Raw genomic sequence first — 18,377 nt, forward strand, 5'->3', positions numbered from 1 at the left:
GCGGAGCGGCCTCCCCGGCGGGCGGGCGGGCGGGCGGGGCGGCGCTGCGCGGGCGCGGAGGCGAGGCGCAGATAAGGCCGCCGCCGCCACCCGCTGCTGGCACGCAGCCGGCGGGGACGGAAACGCCGGGACTTCCTCTGGGGGAGGCCGGCCCCGGGGCGGTGCGCTCCCCGCGGGGAGCCGCGGCGAGGCGGCCCCGCGCACCGCCGGCGGGGTGGCGGTCGCGATGCGGGCCGCCTGGGTGCTGCTGACGGCGCTGGCCGCCCTGGCCGCCTACTACGTCTACCTGCCGCTGCCTGGCACTGTGTCGGACCCCTGGAAGCTGATGCTGCTGGATGCCACCTTCCGGGCAGCGCAGCAGACGGTAAGGCGGCGCCCCGGCCCCGGTGCCGGCTCCGGAGAGGCGGACGCACCGCCTCCCCCCGCCGCCGCCGCCGGGCTCGGTCCTTGCCCCAGCGCCGCAGGCGGCTGGAAGCGGCGGCCGCGCCCGCGGGTTGCGGTGCCCGGCCCGGAGGAGCGCGCCTGGGGCAGCCCCGCAGCGGGAGCGGCGGCCGCCGCGGCGCGCCGGGGGAGGCAGCGCGCAGCCCCCCCGGGCCGGTCCCGGGGTCCCCGGGGCCCGAGGGGGACCCGGCCCATCCGGAGAGCCGCGCCGCAGGCAGCGGTTTGTAGTTAGAGCCGAGGGGGGAGTCGCCAGCATCACTGACCTCCGCGGCTGCAGCGGGCTAGAGCTGGGGCCGATCTCCGCTCTGCCGGCTCGTTATCGCATCCAGGAGGAGAAAATGGCATTAGGTTCTGATGTAATGCTCTGCCTGCCGGGCTGAAAGCAGCAGGCAGCTCCGGGCAGGGTCGCCTCAGGCTGCTCGTGGTTTCGTCCTGATCAGTAGATCAAGCCTGTGCGTTTTGGTAAAGCTGGCATCCAGTCTTCTCTTCTGGGTTTCGTGGTGCAGATCTTACTAGATGTGGTTTAGTCTGGTTTCCAACTCGCAGGCCTTTGGTAAAAAAAAAGAATTAATGGTTTTTATTCTGATACGTTAAGTACGCCTTAGGGAAAGAAGACATAGGGAAGCCCTTTCAAATATTAAACTGCCTTGATTTGGAATCGTATTACTAAACAAAACTCTCAGAATGCTTGATTTTGTCACAAGACACACGTGACAGTTATGTCACTTCATTATGTCTCTCCCTCATTTTCTGCCAGTGTCTTTACGCAGACATGGAACAAATCGGAGATCACAAACTTTCTGATAATGGCTTTAGCGGTGAACTTTATTTCCTTCTAGGATGGTCTGATCTCTTACAAGGACTGATCAGTCATGGTCAGGCCTGATCTAAGGTAGTATGTATGTGAAAGTTGTGTTTTGTTTTGTTTCTTTTTTAAAATTCCTAGCAGCATTTCAGTTTACTAAATTGTTCCGAAATGTACAAAAGCTTGTACTTGGAGGGGATGAGAGCATCAGCATATTCAAAAAGGTATTAAATGAATTAATGGACAGAGGGCCCATAAATGGATACCAAAAGGACTAGATGGGAATGTACCTTCTATGTTCCTGATGGGAATGTACCTTCTATTTTCCTGATACAATAATTGTGGATGCTGGGAAGCATGAGGAGGGTGGACCACACAGTGTCCTGGCTGGTGTATTCTGCCTGAATAGCGTCTCTGGTTGCCACTGTTGGAGACAGAGTCTGGGAGTAGACAGACCACCCATCTGAGCCACTGGGGCATCTTCTCATGGTCCAAATGTATCGCTGAATCAAAGCGTATCTCTAGGATGAAAGGATAAAACCTGTTTGCTTGTATAGGGTAAAACCTGTTTGCTTGCATACGCTCCCATATGTCTGCTATGAAAATTATGCAGACATGGCCTACGATAGCTTCGTTCTTCAGTAAAATCTGTGGCTTGACGTTCACTTGCTCCATGTTGTTAACTCGAGTAACTGAACAGCAAGCGCTCAGCTTGACCAAATTCACCGATGGTACGGACAGAAGGGCCACGATGCTCCCCCAGCATGCTGCCTGCAAAATACATCGTAACAGTTCAGCCAGGAACACCTGAATCAAGTCCATAACCTCTAGCTGAAGGAGACCTATCTTTAGAAAATCATATGACTGTGACTATATATATGTATATTGCTATTGGCTTATGTACACATTCAGTTTGTTTACGTGGTATGTTGGGCATAGTCAGATGAATTCTGGTGCCTCTAGCTTGGAGGCTGAAGCGTATCTCTTTTGGGATATTCTAGAGGTCATAGTCCCAAGAGGAGCTGGCAGGACAAAGCCCGATGGGTGGCAGCTGGAGCAAACTGGCAGGCAGGGCTGAGGTGCCCACATCTGTCCCTGCTCTCTGGGGTGGGAAAGTCTCTGTTAGGGGGAAGTGGTAATTTCTTAGCTGTTTAAATCTGTGGCCTTAGAAATACGAACTTGTATAGTGAGAAAAATTACTAAACAAATAACAGTTCCTTTAACATAGCTTACAAAGTATAGGAAGGACCAAGTGAGTTTTACGCAGAAGCATGAAAGAAGTGAGGCATGAGAGGTGTCCTGAATTGCACAACAGGTAAGCCTCGGGGTACTCATTTCTGGAGAGAAAGAGAAGGTGCTTTCCAAGTGTTCAGAAGTCTTTCCAACACTGAGATGCAGCACAAAGTCAGGAATAAATGAGTGCCATTAATTAGGAACTGTGTGAACTGAAGCTAGGATTGTAGAAGTTAAGGTTGAGTATGTACTTTGTTAGACAGCTCTTGTGTGTGTATATAAAGCAAAGCGTACGTCCTTTTGTAGAGCTCAGCTTTTCCTTTCTTCCTCTACCGGCTATTGCAAGACCAAATGGTTTAACAGTTCTCTAAATGTGATCATTGAACTTTCACCCACTTCTGAATGTATTTTCAGCTTGCTATTTATTACTTTCCTGTGTAGGTTTGATAGCAGACAGAAGTACATTTCTGATTCTAAAATCTCTGAAATGTACTGTAATCCTTTTTTTCCAAGAGCATGAAACAAACTTCATGTGCTTCAAATACAATTGATTGTCTTTTGCTTATTTTGAAATAGATTTGTGAAGGCTCTGACAATTAAGCAGGACAATTTATTGTTAGGGATAATGTGTTTGTTTTCTCAGTGCATTAATAATCACTACCAATAAAACATAATAAGGCTGTCACTGGCTTTCAGTGTACTAATGATAAGGTTTTGCATTTCCATGTAGAGTTTTGTCCCAGTCAGCTACAGATTTTTTTTTACAAGCCTGGGACTGACTCAGTGTCCTGGCTCAGCATGAGACACTTCAAGCGTTCAAGTATAATCACATGGTTAAAAAAATGCATAATGCTTACAGGGCAGTTTCTGTAAGTAGGTTTCAAAACATACTACAGAAGGGGACCGATACTGTTATCCTAATCTTAAACTGGGGGGAACAGAGATAGGAAGAGTTGGAGTACCTTATCTGAGGTCACAAAAATTCCAGTGGCGGAGCTGGAAGCTGAGCTGGGTTTTCGGAGCCTTGTTTCTGCACCCTTTAATGCCCTGTGCTGCCCCAGAATGAAAATGGAGCAACTTAGACTTTAATAATATTAATGAATTGATGTGAAAGTGCTTAACTGAGAATGAGAGTCATTTGTCCCTCTCACATGTCTCAAAATGGGACATGGTAACATTTTTACAGAAAACTGTGATATAACACAATTTTAGATCAGAAATTAAAACTATGTACATATGTATACAGGTGTGTCAGAACTCGGCTTCACTGAAATTTGGACAACCACATAAAATGAATTATGGGATTGAGCCATAGATTAAACCATAGTTATTGTTTTACTTGGTGTCTGTCAAGAAATGTCTAAAGCAACATTTCCTAATCCTGCTGTTAACAGCAGGATTGATACAGGCGTTTTTCACTTCTTCCTCTAACCACTTTCCCTTATTGTAAAGAGAGCAGCATATGTTTATTTAATAAGCCCTTTGAAGTAAGTTATTTCTGAACACCGCTGTCAAGATACTTGCTGTTCTGGTGGCAAGGAAGAAGGGATTTTTTGGAACTGGGACAGCTGTTAGCAGAGGTTTGGGAGGAAGAATGGGTTGGCATAGAGGCCATCAGATAGATGTATATGGAGGAAGGTCGGCAGCTGTACGGGGGAGAAAACTATCCTCATATTTGTCCTCATCAGCCAAGTGATTCCTTCATGCTTCTCTGCCACTCGCTTGCAGAATAAAATCTAGGGCATGGGATGTCAACATTCAGGATTAGAGAAAACAGCAGTTAGTTCTTTCTAACACTTTAATAGCTATCTACCCATAAATTTCAGAGTATGTGACTTCTGGACAGATGTAAATCATAGTTGTAGCCAGCCAAGTTAGCTGTTGACATTTTTGCATGCAAGAACACCTCTTGGAATTGGTTTATAGTGAACCAAGTTGTTAGTTGTGGCGGGTAGGTCCCACAGCAGTGGCACCTGAGCAGAAACTGAACCACACTGGAAGTCCTATTTGCAGTAACGTTAACTTTTGTCTCTGTTTAGTATAAAAGCAGATCATCATGGGTGAATAGGTATATGCACAAAACCTCACTTTAATGTAATCTAGTTTCTGCTTCTAATTAGTAAACTGTAAAACAGTCTTCTTGGCTTCTTTTCAGTTCTAAAGGAAATTCATAAAACTAAAAGCACTTGTCTTTGAGGACTGTCTTTATATAGCAGCATTAAAAATACATATTCTTTAGTGGGCAATAATGCACCTGCACTAAGAAATGATTCTGTAAAATAAAAGAAAATAGACATTCACCTTTAAACAGGATAAACTGCCTGAAATGCACACAAAACAATATGTTCTGCACACACAGCTAAATGGGGAAATGATCCTGTTTATTTTTCACTAATCTCTATTATTGACTACAGATATTGCAGTTGGCATTTTGGACTAATGTTATAGGAATATGTTTTGCAGAGTGATGCCAGAATTGAGGATTGTGTCTGCATCTTTTAAGGTAGGATGTTTAGTCTTAGACAGTTCAGTTGCCCAGTTCCAGCATCATTACTCATTTGAGTCATGAGTGAGATTTGGCTCAGTCCCGAGTAGTGTTGTATGAAAAAAAAGCCTTAGCTGTTTGCTTAATTCCTGATCCCGCCAAGGCCTGAAAGGTCAGTGCATGACCTTGGGTCTGACCAGCTGCGAAGGCAGCAGAGGAAGCAGCTGATGCGTTCAGCTTGGCTTCAGAGGCGTGCTGCCTTTGTGCGCTGTCTGAATGCGACCTGTTGCAATAATTTCATGGCTAAAGGTCAGAGATGTGAGGCTGGACAGTGTCAGCTATGGAAGTCATACGAGGACAGAGAATCCCAATGTGCTGAGTACTGTTAGAGGTTAATAGACACTAGCAACAGAAAAACTTTTTTGGATTTTTTTTTTTGTAATGCAGAAAACATGACTAATACAGAGTACAAGTCCACGAGGGAGGTAAGCATGGTAGCAGTGAGCATTTGAGATTCTTCATGAGATTACCAGCTGAGGAGCCAGTAGAAGAGTCCTGGTAGTTTAGGGACAGATATTGGTGATGACAGGTGAAGTAATGGTGCCTCTCTAGAGCAGTTCTTTGTTCATTCTGTCTGCTTTTTATCACAACCCTGACTCTTTTCTTCACTTGTTGAAAATTTTCTCCTACATCAATTAACTCTTTCAATATCTGGTACCCCTCACCAAAGAATTTACCAGGAGGAAGGTGGCAGTCTTGAACAGTTTAGTCTCTAAGGGGTCCCTGGGTTGTCCCTACCTGAAAACCCCTGTTATGGGGATGTCCTGGTAAAAGAGAAGGAGATTGTGGCTGCAGTGCTTGCTTTGCCTGACTTGTGGGAGAGCTGGGGAGCATTGCAGCGTGAGCGTAAATCACGCTGCTGCTGCCAAGGCAGCCATGGGTCACAGGGAGCCAATGGCCCCAAAATGAAAAGCTGCAATCGGAAATGAGCAATAGATTGTCGGTAGGGCTACTATAATATGTCCACAGTGGTTACTTGCTGAATTGGCTCAAACAGCAGCAAAATACTCACGCTTGCCTCGCTAGCCTGTCTAGCCCTCCTCTCCTGGGGTCCTCCTGCTCATCCAGCTCTGCCTCGCTTCCCAGCGGCTGAGCTCTCTCGGTGTGTGTCAGCCCATTACTCAGTCCAGCCCATAATGCCGTGAAGTTCATCAGCCATGTTTCCCCAGAGTTACCTGTTCAGAAAACAAAAGTGTTTATTCAGACGGATGCATAAAACCAGTCGTTACATGGGAAAACTTGCGGCTGTGACCCAGACCGAGTGATGTGCCGTGCCTGTGGCTGGCACAGCAATTCTGGGCTAATGGCCCACAGGGCTTTCATCTTTGTACTATGCCCTCTTTTCTCTGAGTTTGTCTTTACTTTTCTTCTGTAGTCTCTTAATTTCCCCCTTGTCCGTTTGCTTTCTCTTCCTTTTCACTAGCTTTTCTTATTACAGCACTCTTCTCTCCCTTTTCACCAGAGAACATCCCTGTTTGTCTCTTCTTTCACGTGCATATACACACAGACACGTAATTCCCAAATATATTTCAGGGCTATATTTGATAGCCTGCAACGGTCCTGCATGTTGTCACAGGAAGGGTGGTAAAAATCACGAATACCAGCAAAGACCAAACCAATTATTGCTCACATGAGATGACCAGATACAGTCTTATAATGGATTCAAGCCAATCCAACTGTGGACTGCTGCCAAAAGGGCTGGTCCCATCCTTTCCCCCACTCCCTCTTTCCTCTCTTGGGTTATCAGTAAGATGGTGACCTGGCTGAAGTTTAATGTTGTTTCTCTGTGTTTGCTGGGTTCATATTGAGCTGGTGCAGCAAGGTGATACTCTGAGGCTCCATGTTCGTTGATGCCAGGGAGGCACAGTCCAAAGGATGGGCAAGTCTGCCCTTTGGGTGGCAACATAGTCCTAGAAGAGAGTTAGCTAACCATTAAACACATCTTCTACCAGTAGTTATATTACAGAGTGATAAGATATTATATATCTATTTTAAATATTTATTTATAGAGAAAAAAAAATATATAAGAATTTTATTTGTAAGAACTTTGGACAAGGCTAGCTGTTTGCCAGCAAAAAGTGCAATCCTGATGCCTTATAAATGACAACCAAATAGGCTGATTAGATAGATACACTTCCAAAGAATCTATCTGATAAGTGCTTGGCAAAAAAAATGCCTATGCCCAACAAAAAAATTAGGACTGTTGCTTTTGTGCCCTGGTGTACAAAGCATCTCTTCCAGGTTTTTGGATTCTTGGAAAGAGTGGTCTATTATGGGGGAAGAAAAAGGCATGAAAGCATGTGATAACCTGCAGCAGGCCACAGTGCTCTGTGGTTTAAAGAACAGGGCAAAACACTTCTCGGTAAACAACACTAACTAGCCTTGAAAATAAAACATTTCTGATTCCAGGGAACATGTGGTAATCTCGTCCACAAAGAATGTGAACTAAAGGGGGAGAAAACTAAAGTGGGATATGTATTGCAGCACAGTCAGGCTAAAAAAATCTACCAAAACATTGTTTTCCCTGGTAGTGTTTCTAAAATTGATTCCCAGGGGTTACCTTCCCCGGGAGCCTCCATGGGGCACTCGGAGAATCAGATCTTTAGCTGGCTACATCAGTGGCAGCCCAACAAATTGTCTGCCAAATTATTACTATTGCTCTTCAGATTTCAAAATGGGTTTTCCTGTGGGAATTTTTAAGTAACAGTGGGAGAAAAGCATGATCTGAAATGCAGAGATAGAAACAGCCTTGTGAATTCAGCATTGCTTCCTGCCAGGTGGGTGCTTTGTGTTTCTTCTCCCAGAGAAAAGCCTTGCAGTATAAAGAAATGATATGCCATCCAAAAAGCAGCAAACATTTTAAAATTTGGATTCCCACCAAACTATCTCAGCAGGGTGATGTTACCACAAGCTAAAGCAAGAAAAGGAAGTCATTTTTGTAAATTCTTGTTTTGGAAGTGGATTCCTCTCCCCGCTCACATAGCAGCTTGTTGTACTTGGCATAGACTTTTTTTGGGGAAAAATGTCAGAAGTTGTCTTTTTCTACAGCAATCTGCAGTGGAAGTGGGGCTGTGCAGGGCCTTTTCTAGACAGCACCTGACTGAAAGCCAATATTTCATTCATTTTACATTTGAACTAATGATGGCATGTTACATGTAAGGAGCTGGGGCTATAGACCTAAGGAGACAGATTTTCTTTGGCATGGATGCTGCTGAATGCCTCAAAATTTCCTTTTCGTCCGGAGGTGTGTGTTTGCCTCCGTTAGCCCTTCCTTCACCGTGAGCAGGCACTGCTGGCAGAGAAGCTGAAACTTGGCACTGAAAGTGGCTGCAAAAACAGCACTGCAGAAGTATAGTAAAGAAACCCAAGTCAAGAAAACGAAATAGCCGTCCTTGTGAACAGATAATAGAAAGCAGAAAGAGACTGTGAAACTCTTATTTGCAAAACCATGTCTGTCCTGAGGAACCAGACTTGGCTTCCACTTAGTTTTTGTACAGGTTAAACTATGGCAACTATTTGTTCTTCACAACATGAATGCAATCAGACCGGTACCAGGGTGACCCCGCTCTCTCAGGTGTCAGCATCTTTAATTCATACTAGCAGGTTTGTGCTGTATTGTAGCAGAATTAACAGTAAAACAGTTGTGGTTTTGTGCATGGCTCCTAACAGTACACTTTTTCTTCCAAGTATCTGTTGCCTGTATGTAAAATAAAAGGTCACAGCTGACAGTTTTCTTTATGGTAGTGGTCCCAAAGATAAACATTAGGCATATGTATTAATAGTACCTCCCAACTTAATTGCCTTGACTGAGAAAGTTGTACAAAAGGCTTAGCTCACTATCCAATTTCTACCCTTCATCACTAGGATGGAGATTAACTTTGCAAAAGGGGAAAGACCCCCACTACTTTCTAACAGCCAGTCTCAACATCATAGCCCCTGCAGTCCTTTGGCTCGCCCTTTGCACCAGCTAGGGAATGGGAACAAGTATGTGCTACAAATAGTGTGCAGCTCATACGTGGGGAGCAGGTCGTGACCATTTAGGCTGGAGGAGTGCCTTGGATCCCAGTACTGTTTGCTGAGAGAAACAGATTTTTAATCTATTCGGGGCAAAGTTTGAAAAATAAACATGAAAATAAAAAGCCTGGATAGCCAAAAGGAATAAAATCTCTCCCCTTCTACTGTAAGGGGAGAGAAAGAGCAGATCATTCTTCGTTTTTGTAGTGTTTTACACACCCCCACAAAAAAAGTAATGCACTTTAGTCTCTGGGTTTGGAAAAAAAAAATCACTAATCTACCATGGTTTTTGGATAGGGTTTCAGATCCTTCCCAATTCAGCAGGTAAATACAGGACAAGCCAATGAACAAGCATTATATTCCTTTGAGAGCATTCCTGTTTTCAAATTTCTTTGCAATCCTTGAGAGCTTTCTTAATTTGGAAGTGCAAAGACTTACACCTTGGGGTGGAACAAGAGAAATACTTTGCATTTTTGATAGCTTCCCACCGCAGAAATTTTGCCTGTGTGGTATTGCCCTCTGCTGGCACCGGTCTGAGGAGCTTCACAAGTCCCATAGAGGAGCATGCTGGTGAGGCTCATCTCCTTTTGGTGTCTTTCAAAGGCAAGGATCTGAGTGCTCATTCACAGTTGTCGTGATCCACGTAGTGCTCGTGGTTTGATTTATTTTGACAACAGAGAATCTTTTATGGACAGGGTTTTGTTTTAATACAGCTTTAAAAACATTAGAGGTCTTTGATAATCATTCATTTTTCCAGTGAATATTCTAAGAATCCATGTTGGCTTTCATATAGGTCCTGCCTTTTGAAGATGGTTGCATTAAACATCAATGCAGTATGATATGCTCTGAAGTAACACACATCTCCTTTTTTTCTTTTTTATTTTTTTCCTAGTGTCACCTGATTCACTATCTGAGACTCAGCCATCATTTGGTAGTTCTGAATTACTTGATTTGTACCTTTGACAAGCTGAAGTCTATCTCCTCTGAAGACATTAACATCACGGATGCTGTTTTTGACGGTGTGGAAGTCAGAGTGTTTGAACCTCCTGCGAAGCGAGATGAAAGGCTCAAGCGCAGCGTTGTTTACATCCACGGAGGAGGCTGGGCGTTGGCAAGTGCAAGTATGTGTCTGCCAGTAATTAAATAGGATTCTGGTCTGGCTTTCTCCTAGCAGGAGAAGCCAAAAGTTGTTTTTCCCACCAGGGATGACAATTTTGCGGAGACATACCTGAATTCAGTGGTAACTGTCTCCACTCTGGTAGATCAGCTCTAAGGAGGGAGGGAGAAAAATATCGTGAACACACAGCAGAAATGCATATCTTATCTGCACATGAGCTGTAAAAGGACCAAAAGGTTAATTTTGTTACATCCTGAGAGGACAAAATAGCTTATTGTTTAAATTCCTGGGATGCCTGGATGGGCTGTTTGGGCCAGTCCCCTGTTTTCTCTGGTCATGTGCAAATACCGATCCTTGGTGATCAGGATCCAGTATAAGGTTTTTGCCCCATTTTCACACAATAATTAGTAGAAGAGTGGGCTGAACAACACTGCATGTAACAGCATTGCTAACGTTTGGCTCTTAAATAACGCTGCTGATCACAGACAATGGACAGCGTGATGAAGGAAATGGGTAGAGGTTGGTTACCATCCCATGGTTTGGCCCCCTCCCTTAGGGGACCACTGCCACCACTAGCAGAAATTGCCTTGAAAATTAATGCTATTTACTCCCGTTAACTTGGAAGCCACAAACATGATCAGAGAAAGTAAGGTATAGCTATAGACAACGATAAGTTAACCACTGATCCTTCCACGTCGTACAGGAGGAGAAAAGCCTTGGGAGGAGAAAGGGCGTGCGGTTCTCATGGCTGCCCCGAGATCCAGATCCCATAGGAGTCTTCCCCCGTTTCCTTCCCCATTGCTCCTGAGACGCCATGAAGTCCATACAGCCCTGATGCATTCTGTGGCCTCATCTATAGAAAAAGAACATTGATGGGGTTTTTCGAAATGTTCCAAAACAAAGACTGTATTGATTGCATTTGGACTATGCATGTGTAAGTCACTTAGACCATGATTTAAGGGAGGCTTAGGTTCCTAAGTAACTGTAAAATCTGTCCTTCATGTGCCTGCAGAAATCCCAGTCTCTTTGTCCTATAGTGCTATAGCAGTTAAAAATTTTGCTCCTCTTCCTACAGAGGAATTGTGCTTTGAGATGGGTTTTCTTAGGCCTGCCTAAGGGATGTTTGTTAGTGTCCTGCCCACCTCATTTGTTCTGTAACAGTTTGCATATGACTCTTGTTGTGCAAAAGTTTATATTAAATTACTGCACTTTGTTTGGATGACTGTAACTCAGCTATGTCAGATGCTATCCTCGAGTCCAAGATGCAGAAGTTAATGGCACAAATGTTACAGCTAAATGTTAAATTCTAAGACTAGATACTTTAGAAAACACTTAGTGTCTTAGTATATTTTATAGTACCGGGAACCAACCATTAAGTAACTGGAAAGGAATAAAATTAAAGAAAATCAGTCCACTGATAAATAGGATAGCTGTGATTAATCCTCCCTTAAATGAGTTGTTCAGTTGACGTTAATAGGGCAACTCATTTGAATCAAAGCAATGCACACTATAATAAAATGAACAACAAACAGTGACTCATACAGTGATAACTGTCTCTGGATGCTAATGCCCCCAAGCCACTGGGTACCTTAAATTTTGCCCAACTGAGAGAATTGTGATAGGTGGATGAAATGACATGCCCCAAGTCACCAAGAAACAGATGAGAAAGAAAGCATTAGACTGCAGGACTTCTCAAGGCATGAATTATGTTCCTTCTGCTACAATGTGTATTTGGCACTTTATCTACTGCAAGCTGATCTCACTTACTTTGCTTATATTTGTATCGTGTCCTTATATTTTCTGAGAAGGCTTACGTAGGGCTTTGCGACTATTGACATAAATGGACTCGTATGTCCCTGACAGATGTCCTTTCATTCCAGGAACAAGCCTTTATAACAATCTCTGCAGAATCATGGCTGAATCTCTCAACGCTGTCGTTGTCTCAGTTGAGTGAGTAATCTAAAACTAATCAAGTAATTTTAAGGTATTAGAAATATGTAATGTAGTTCTTTTAGCTTTTCCCTTGTTACTGGCTTGTGTATAAGGCTTTAACTTGGACAATAATTCTCTTTACTGGTCTGATATTTTTACCCTTTTAAAATTACAACAAATTGGAATAGTATCAAAAATTCATTTGGGTTTCTAATTATTTTAGAGGTCATTTTAGAAAGCAGAAACATGGGAAAAGACAGTAGCACTTAATTCAGTTGGACAAATACTAAAATGCAAATTGTAATGCATCTTGCAATTGTATCTGTGTGTAAGGAGTTCAGCTAAAACCTGAGATCACTCAAGTGCCAAGTTATGATTCTGTAAATACTTGTGAACTTTAAAAACAATCAAACAAAAAAACCAAACACATTTGAACATGATATATACCTGAAGGAAAGCTGAACCACATCTCTATGCCTCCTCATGTAGCAAGAGGGACTTTCCCATCCTCAGTGGCCACTCCCACTGCTGCAAGGTATATATTTTATATATAAAAGTTATATAATATTAATAACCCCAGATGAAGTCTGTCTATAAACCACAGTTTCTAAGTCATATTGAGCAAGGGTCTGCAACATAAAAATTATCAAATCATTTTACCCCTGCTCATTAACCAGAATACACCGTGCAGTCTGGCAGTTTCCTGCTGCTCTCTCCATCTCCCACTGTTCCAGTCATCTCATTTAAGCCTCGTACTCCACTCAAGAGCAGAGGACTGCCAGGGTGCCAGACAACAGAGAAGCAGGGCTGCTTTTTTAACTCGCTGAACAATTCCAAGGTAAACAAACCTCTCAGCTAGCTAACTGCATTACCTAGATGACTCCAACTTGATCGGTACTTTTCCCATCCTTATTGTCAACTTCAATATTTTCTTTTGCAAACCCAATCACTTGATATAACGACTCAAGTTTCCCACCTACAGTTGATTACATACCAAGCTCTGTGATCTAATTGCAACTTAATTATATGGAGTTGATGTTACTCATTCAATACTTAGAGCGTGCTTTAAAGGGTTGCTTTTTTTTTACTTCTTTGTTTATTAGTAGAAACAATGAAAAGTAAAAAAGCAGCTGTTGGTTATTCCAGACAAGCAGCGATCGCAGGATTGAAAAGTTCCTTATTATTCCTTTTCTGATTTATGGTGGTATAATTCTGCCTGTTTCTCTGAGTTATTGTTTACCTCTTCTCCTTAACCGTTATATCTTTCAGTCAAGACGTTTGTACTCAATTAGTGAAGACTAATTAGATTTCTCATTGGTTTAATTGCACGTCTCGCTTTCATGATATATGCACAGTCTGTTATCCAGTTTTGCGAGGAGTTCCCAAAGGACACTCTCATATTCCTTTGTAGTTGATGCAATATATAGATTGCTTTCTGAAAGCAGGTCAGATTTGGAGTTTGAAACACTTTGTGTGTAACCTAAGTTTAAAATTTATTCTGCATATGAAACTTTTTAGCTTAGATTCTGAAGAAAATGTTTTGAATCAGAAAACTGGATTTTGTTTTGCTTGTTTTGCTTGGCTCTACTAGGAATATGTAAAATCTGTTGATTGAAAAGCTACAAACAGAAGAAATGCTTTGTACCATAAGGCCTAGTAACAACTCTTAGATTACAAATTATTCAGTAAATATGAACAGACTTCTCCTGCACTGTTATTTAGAAACTGAGAAAAATCTCATGAATGGGACTCAGCTGCTGACTGTTCCTGGGCAGACTGCTCTGTGCCTCAGTCTCTCCACCTGTGCAATGGGTATATTCCTGTTCCACTCCTCGATAAAGGCGAGGAATTACTGAATCTGTTGCATTGGAGCAATTTGGTATTAACTTCTTGGCTATTGTTCATTGCATGGCACAGAGGTGTAGCAAGGTTCATTCATTCTCTCCTGAGCTAGGTAAAAATCCAGGAAACAGAACTGCTTAGGTGTTTGGCTCAGTGGAATCTGTTGGGCATATAGGACTTACACTCCCTCGTACTAGTTATGGTGGGGATTTGGATCAAAACCAGCCCAATTGTAATGACTCCCTTGCCAAGGGTGTTTTAAATATTCATTCATTTTTATAATGTCTGATGAAATCCTCTGTTGGGAAATCCTAGGAAAGTGCTGTACAATTTTATACTATCTTGGTATTATTCATATCTAGTAGGTTCATATTAATCTTTCAGAATTAGAACATTAATTATAAGATTAAGTCTTGCATAAGTATTACACACCTCATATTTTTCCCCTAATATTTATCCTAATGAAATAGTTATTTGCCATTAAGGAATACCTGATATCATCTACTAATTCTGAAAGAGAGGTACATTGACGGTAATAATTGTCTCTCATCTCTTTTCTTTGTAGATACAGGCTGGTACCAGAGGTGTGCTTCCCCGAGCAATTCCATGATGCTCTTCGTGCTACTAAGCATTTTTTGCAGCCTGACATCTTAGCTGAGTATTCAGTCGACCCAAGTCGAATTGCCATTTCTGGCGATAGTGCAGGAGGAAATTTGGCAGCTGCTGTGTGTCAGCAGGTAACATCCAGTGTCTGTTATGTATTACACTATGACAATTCCTAATTCAGTGATGCATATAGGTTGACAGATTTTGTGCTGTGTCATCACAAGGTGATGTGCTAGCCCTAAAGACAGAAAGGTAGAAAGCCAGCATCTAGTCACTTTACAGAAGAAATATGAGTCAATCGCAATATGAATCACATAGCTTGCTATGTCGTACTACAGTTACAAGTTGTTATGGGCCAGATTTTAAGAGCAAGTAGCTAAATGACTTTTTTTTAACCCCTTTTGCTGGCAAATTCCTTGTTTTTCTAAGCAGGTAACTAGGTACATGTGTAATTTATCAATTTAGCTTCCTATTTTTAGAAGCTCATCTCTGAAAATATGTTTGTATTTATTTCAAATACAAATGAAGGACAAAATATACAATAAATGAAGCTTAATTCTTCTGTTAAATTGTCTTTTTATAGCATTTTGCAATTTTAAGGAGATTTCTTTGGTGTATCTGCAGTTTAAATGTAATTTGAATTTAATCTAGTAAGATTTTAATGGCAGCCTGGGGCAAGTAATAATATTTTTCATGGTTGAGTGAAATATTATTATTAGCTTTTTTGTATTGCCATAACCATTGGTGATAAGAAAGCTGATACCATGTCCAGGCAACTAATTATCATGACAACCTTGCAATATTGAATTAGGGTGAAAAAATGAATAAGGGACAATTACACTAAAAGTTTCAATATCAAGGACTGATAAACATGATGGTACCATGTTTTGGAAGCAGCATTCCTAATTCGTTTCCCTGATGCATAATTCCTTTTAAATCAGTGATGTAGGGCTGTTTCAGGGAGAGGTTAAGTACACTAAGATTCTTCAGCCTAAACAAGAGACAGATGAGACGAGATATGATAGAGAACTGTGTATCTTGTGTAGAAGATGAAGCAAAACAAGTGTTTGCTGATTCCTCCAGAAAAAGATTAGGGGGCACCAAATGTATAATTCGTAGGCTCAAATCAAATGCAGATGGCAGGTTCAAGTCAAACACAGAGAGCTGCTTCTGTACATGGTGAGCCTTTGCTAGAGAAAACTGTGGATGCCAACAGTTTGCATATGCTCAAAAAAACAATTAGATAAATTCATGGAAGAAAAATCCATGAAAAGCTGTTAAAAGCAAGAATAGCTCCTTTGATTCAGGAAGTCCTTCACCTGCAAATTGTTGAACTGGGAACTATGCCACTTTACAATTTTTATTTTTTTTTCTTCTTACACCTTTCAACTTCTGCCACTGATTTCTGTTGGAGACAGGATACTGGGTCTGCCTGAATGGCCATCCTTACAAGAGAAGAAAAAGATCAGGCTGCTAATATTTCAGACAAAAGAGCGACCTTACCTGCATAAGAGCAGAATTCGGCCTAACAATTGTCAAATGAATGGTGGCTTGCATGAATTTAAGGTTGATATTGTAATGTTTATTTTCTTTATAATCCAAATTCTATCCTATATTCTTCCCACAGCTTAGCAAAGATGAGCATTTGACCATCAGACCAAAACTGCAGGCATTAATTTATCCAGTCCTTCAGGCATTTGACTTCAATACACCTTCTTATCAGCAGAACATGAATATGCCCGTTCTTCCTCGTTATGTCATGATCAACTATTGGATAGATTATTTCAATGGTAATTATGGCTTGGCTCACTCACTGCTGATTAACAACCACACTGCTCTTGACGTTGGCCAAGCTCTCTCTTTCAGAGGACGTCTGAACTGGACATCTCTGCTGCCTTCATCGTTCAAAAAGAACTACAAGCCTGTAATACAAACCACAGGCAAGGCTGAAATCATCCAGGAGATACCAGCGCTGCTTGATGTACGAGCAGTCCCACTCCTTGCCGAAAACGAAACTCTGCAGCTGCAGCCAAAGACTTACATCCTGACCTGCGAGAACGACGTCCTGCGAGATGACGGGGTGATGTACGCCAAGCGCTTGGAGAACGCCGGTGTGGAAGTCACGCTCGATCACTTCGATGACTGCTTTCACGGCTGTATGATATTCACCATTTGGCCTACTGATTTCTCTGCGGGCATTCAGACCAGGAACAGCTATATAAAATGGCTGGATGAAAACCTCTGAAGAGAGTCTCTCTAGAAGACACAGAGCGCGCAACTCTGGCGTCTGTTCTTGCTAAAGAGCAAACGATGAAAAAGTGCACTTTTCCAAATTCAGACTTCATCCGTTCAGCTGGAGCTGCTGGGGGTTACAGACCACTAACTACAGCACTCACTAGCTCGATTGGCCTTGCCCAGCAAAGTATTTTGAGAAATACTTTTTCAAACTTCGATTTCCACCCCCCTTTTTTTAGTTGACAATTGCAAACATAACCAAATGTTGAGCAGGGAGATCAGCATTCCTGTAGCGTTCTTAACTGGCTGCAACTTTCAAGCTTTGACTTTTAATTAGGTACAAAGGCCACAATTTTCAAATTATTTGAAGTAAAGCCAAACACCTACATCTACATCTGAATATGTAAAAATGGGAGCTAGTTTTCAACAATGGTGAACACTCATGTCAAAGAAAGTGTGAGCACTCTCACCTTTGACAGCAGAGCCATGCATTTGAATGTCAAGCGTGGATTTAGGTGTTAGCTTTCAGGCACATAGACAAATGGCTCGTTTAAATTTAAAAAAAAAAAAAAAAAAGCTCTTCTAGGCAGTTAAGATGATGCTAGACAAGTCTCCTAGCCAAACACATAATTCAGCTTTGGAATTTGGTCTTTATTGCCTTTTAGTTATTTATATTTGATAAAAGCACAGAACTAAATATATTTTCAATAAAAAATATTACCGCAAACATGCAAATATATAGGATAAAATACTATGTGTAGCAGCAGAACCCAGGTTGTTTATGTGAGTGAGCTTCAAAGCTGACTACTTATTTGGCTCAAGAATGTGACTTCGTCTGTGTTTAAAGCCTCAGCTTTATAACCTCCTTACAGAAAATACTGAACGTACTAAAAAAATCTACTGTGTGGTTTGCACTAATGTTTGTAATAATAGTAGTTTTTGTTCATTGACTTTTGTGCTTGTAGTGTTTATTATATTTCATGCTTCCTGGAAGGAGGGAAGCAAGTAAATCGAAGTGGGCTCTAATCTATATGGCAGATTTAAATCTGAGCTTTGCAGCTGAACTTTGTCTGTCTTGTAGACTGACCCAAAATACTAGGTAAGATGGTCTCGCTGTTGTGCAGCAAAGCGCTACAGTTTGAGCCAGTCTGTAAAATTGGGACAGGCAGAACAGGGAAGTGAAACCACTTGTGACAGTGTATATTGTCCAGGATGCTTACTGCTTGCAGAAAGGAAGGTTGTGTCAAAAGCCCAGTGTTTCTAGGCAAAGAGGAGAGAACGGCTGCCCCGTGACTAAATTAGTGGATTAAATTCATGCTCAGCTTTACCACAGACTTCCTGTGGGACCCCAGGAGAACAACGTAATCTCCTTATGCCTCACTTTCTTCTTCTGCAAGAGAGGGAGCAGTAATTTCCTACCTCACAAAGGAGCTGTGAAGCTGAATCCACAGGCCTTGGTGAAGCACACGGATGTGACAGTGACTGGCAGGCACTGAACAGTTCCCGTAGCTTTTGACTTCCCATCCTTCTCTCACAGCTGGCTCCGAGCAGCCTGCCCCATGATGGGTGATGCTGCTAGGCTGCGGGTCCTCCTGGGCAGTGAGCTC

At 42.4% G+C, this 18,377-nt stretch overlaps 2 protein-coding genes and 1 long non-coding RNA gene across 8 annotated transcripts in view; 1 reads left to right on the plus strand and 2 right to left on the minus strand.

Moving 5' to 3' along the window:
- ECT2 (epithelial cell transforming 2) overlaps positions 1 to 6,940 on the minus strand; it is a 42,287-nt gene extending 35,347 nt beyond the window's left edge. For 2 of the 6 annotated variants that reach the window (XM_072866852.1, XM_072866845.1), the window contains exons 1-4: positions 6,784 to 6,940; positions 6,037 to 6,199; positions 1,563 to 2,017; positions 705 to 989 (exon numbers count right to left, since the gene is read on the minus strand). The gene's annotated coding sequence lies outside the window, so the exon portion shown is untranslated. Of the gene's footprint in view, positions 1 to 704; positions 990 to 1,536; positions 2,018 to 6,036; positions 6,200 to 6,783 lie in introns of all 6 variants that reach the window. The other 4 variants (XM_072866854.1, XM_072866853.1, XM_072866847.1 and 1 more) reach the window with 3 other exon arrangements.
- NCEH1 (neutral cholesterol ester hydrolase 1) lies at positions 82 to 17,720 on the plus strand. Its single transcript, XM_072866855.1, has 5 exons — positions 82 to 364; positions 9,931 to 10,159; positions 12,036 to 12,105; positions 14,495 to 14,666; positions 16,163 to 17,720. Exons 1-5 carry the CDS (start codon positions 227 to 229, stop codon positions 16,778 to 16,780), a joined length of 1,227 nt encoding a protein of 408 aa, XP_072722956.1. The 5' UTR covers positions 82 to 226; the 3' UTR covers positions 16,781 to 17,720.
- Positions 10,161 to 12,727, minus strand: LOC140653992 (uncharacterized). Its single transcript, XR_012043314.1, has 4 exons — positions 12,535 to 12,727; positions 11,923 to 12,120; positions 10,857 to 11,008; positions 10,161 to 10,307 (listed from the first exon to the last, which is right to left on the minus strand). It is a non-coding gene; the product is annotated as an uncharacterized lncRNA (long non-coding RNA).
- Positions 17,721 to 18,377: the final 657 nt, after the last annotated feature.

This window comes from Ciconia boyciana, chromosome 7 (assembly GCF_034638445.1).
Source record: "Ciconia boyciana chromosome 7, ASM3463844v1, whole genome shotgun sequence".
Lineage (NCBI taxonomy): Eukaryota > Metazoa > Chordata > Aves > Ciconiiformes > Ciconiidae > Ciconia > Ciconia boyciana.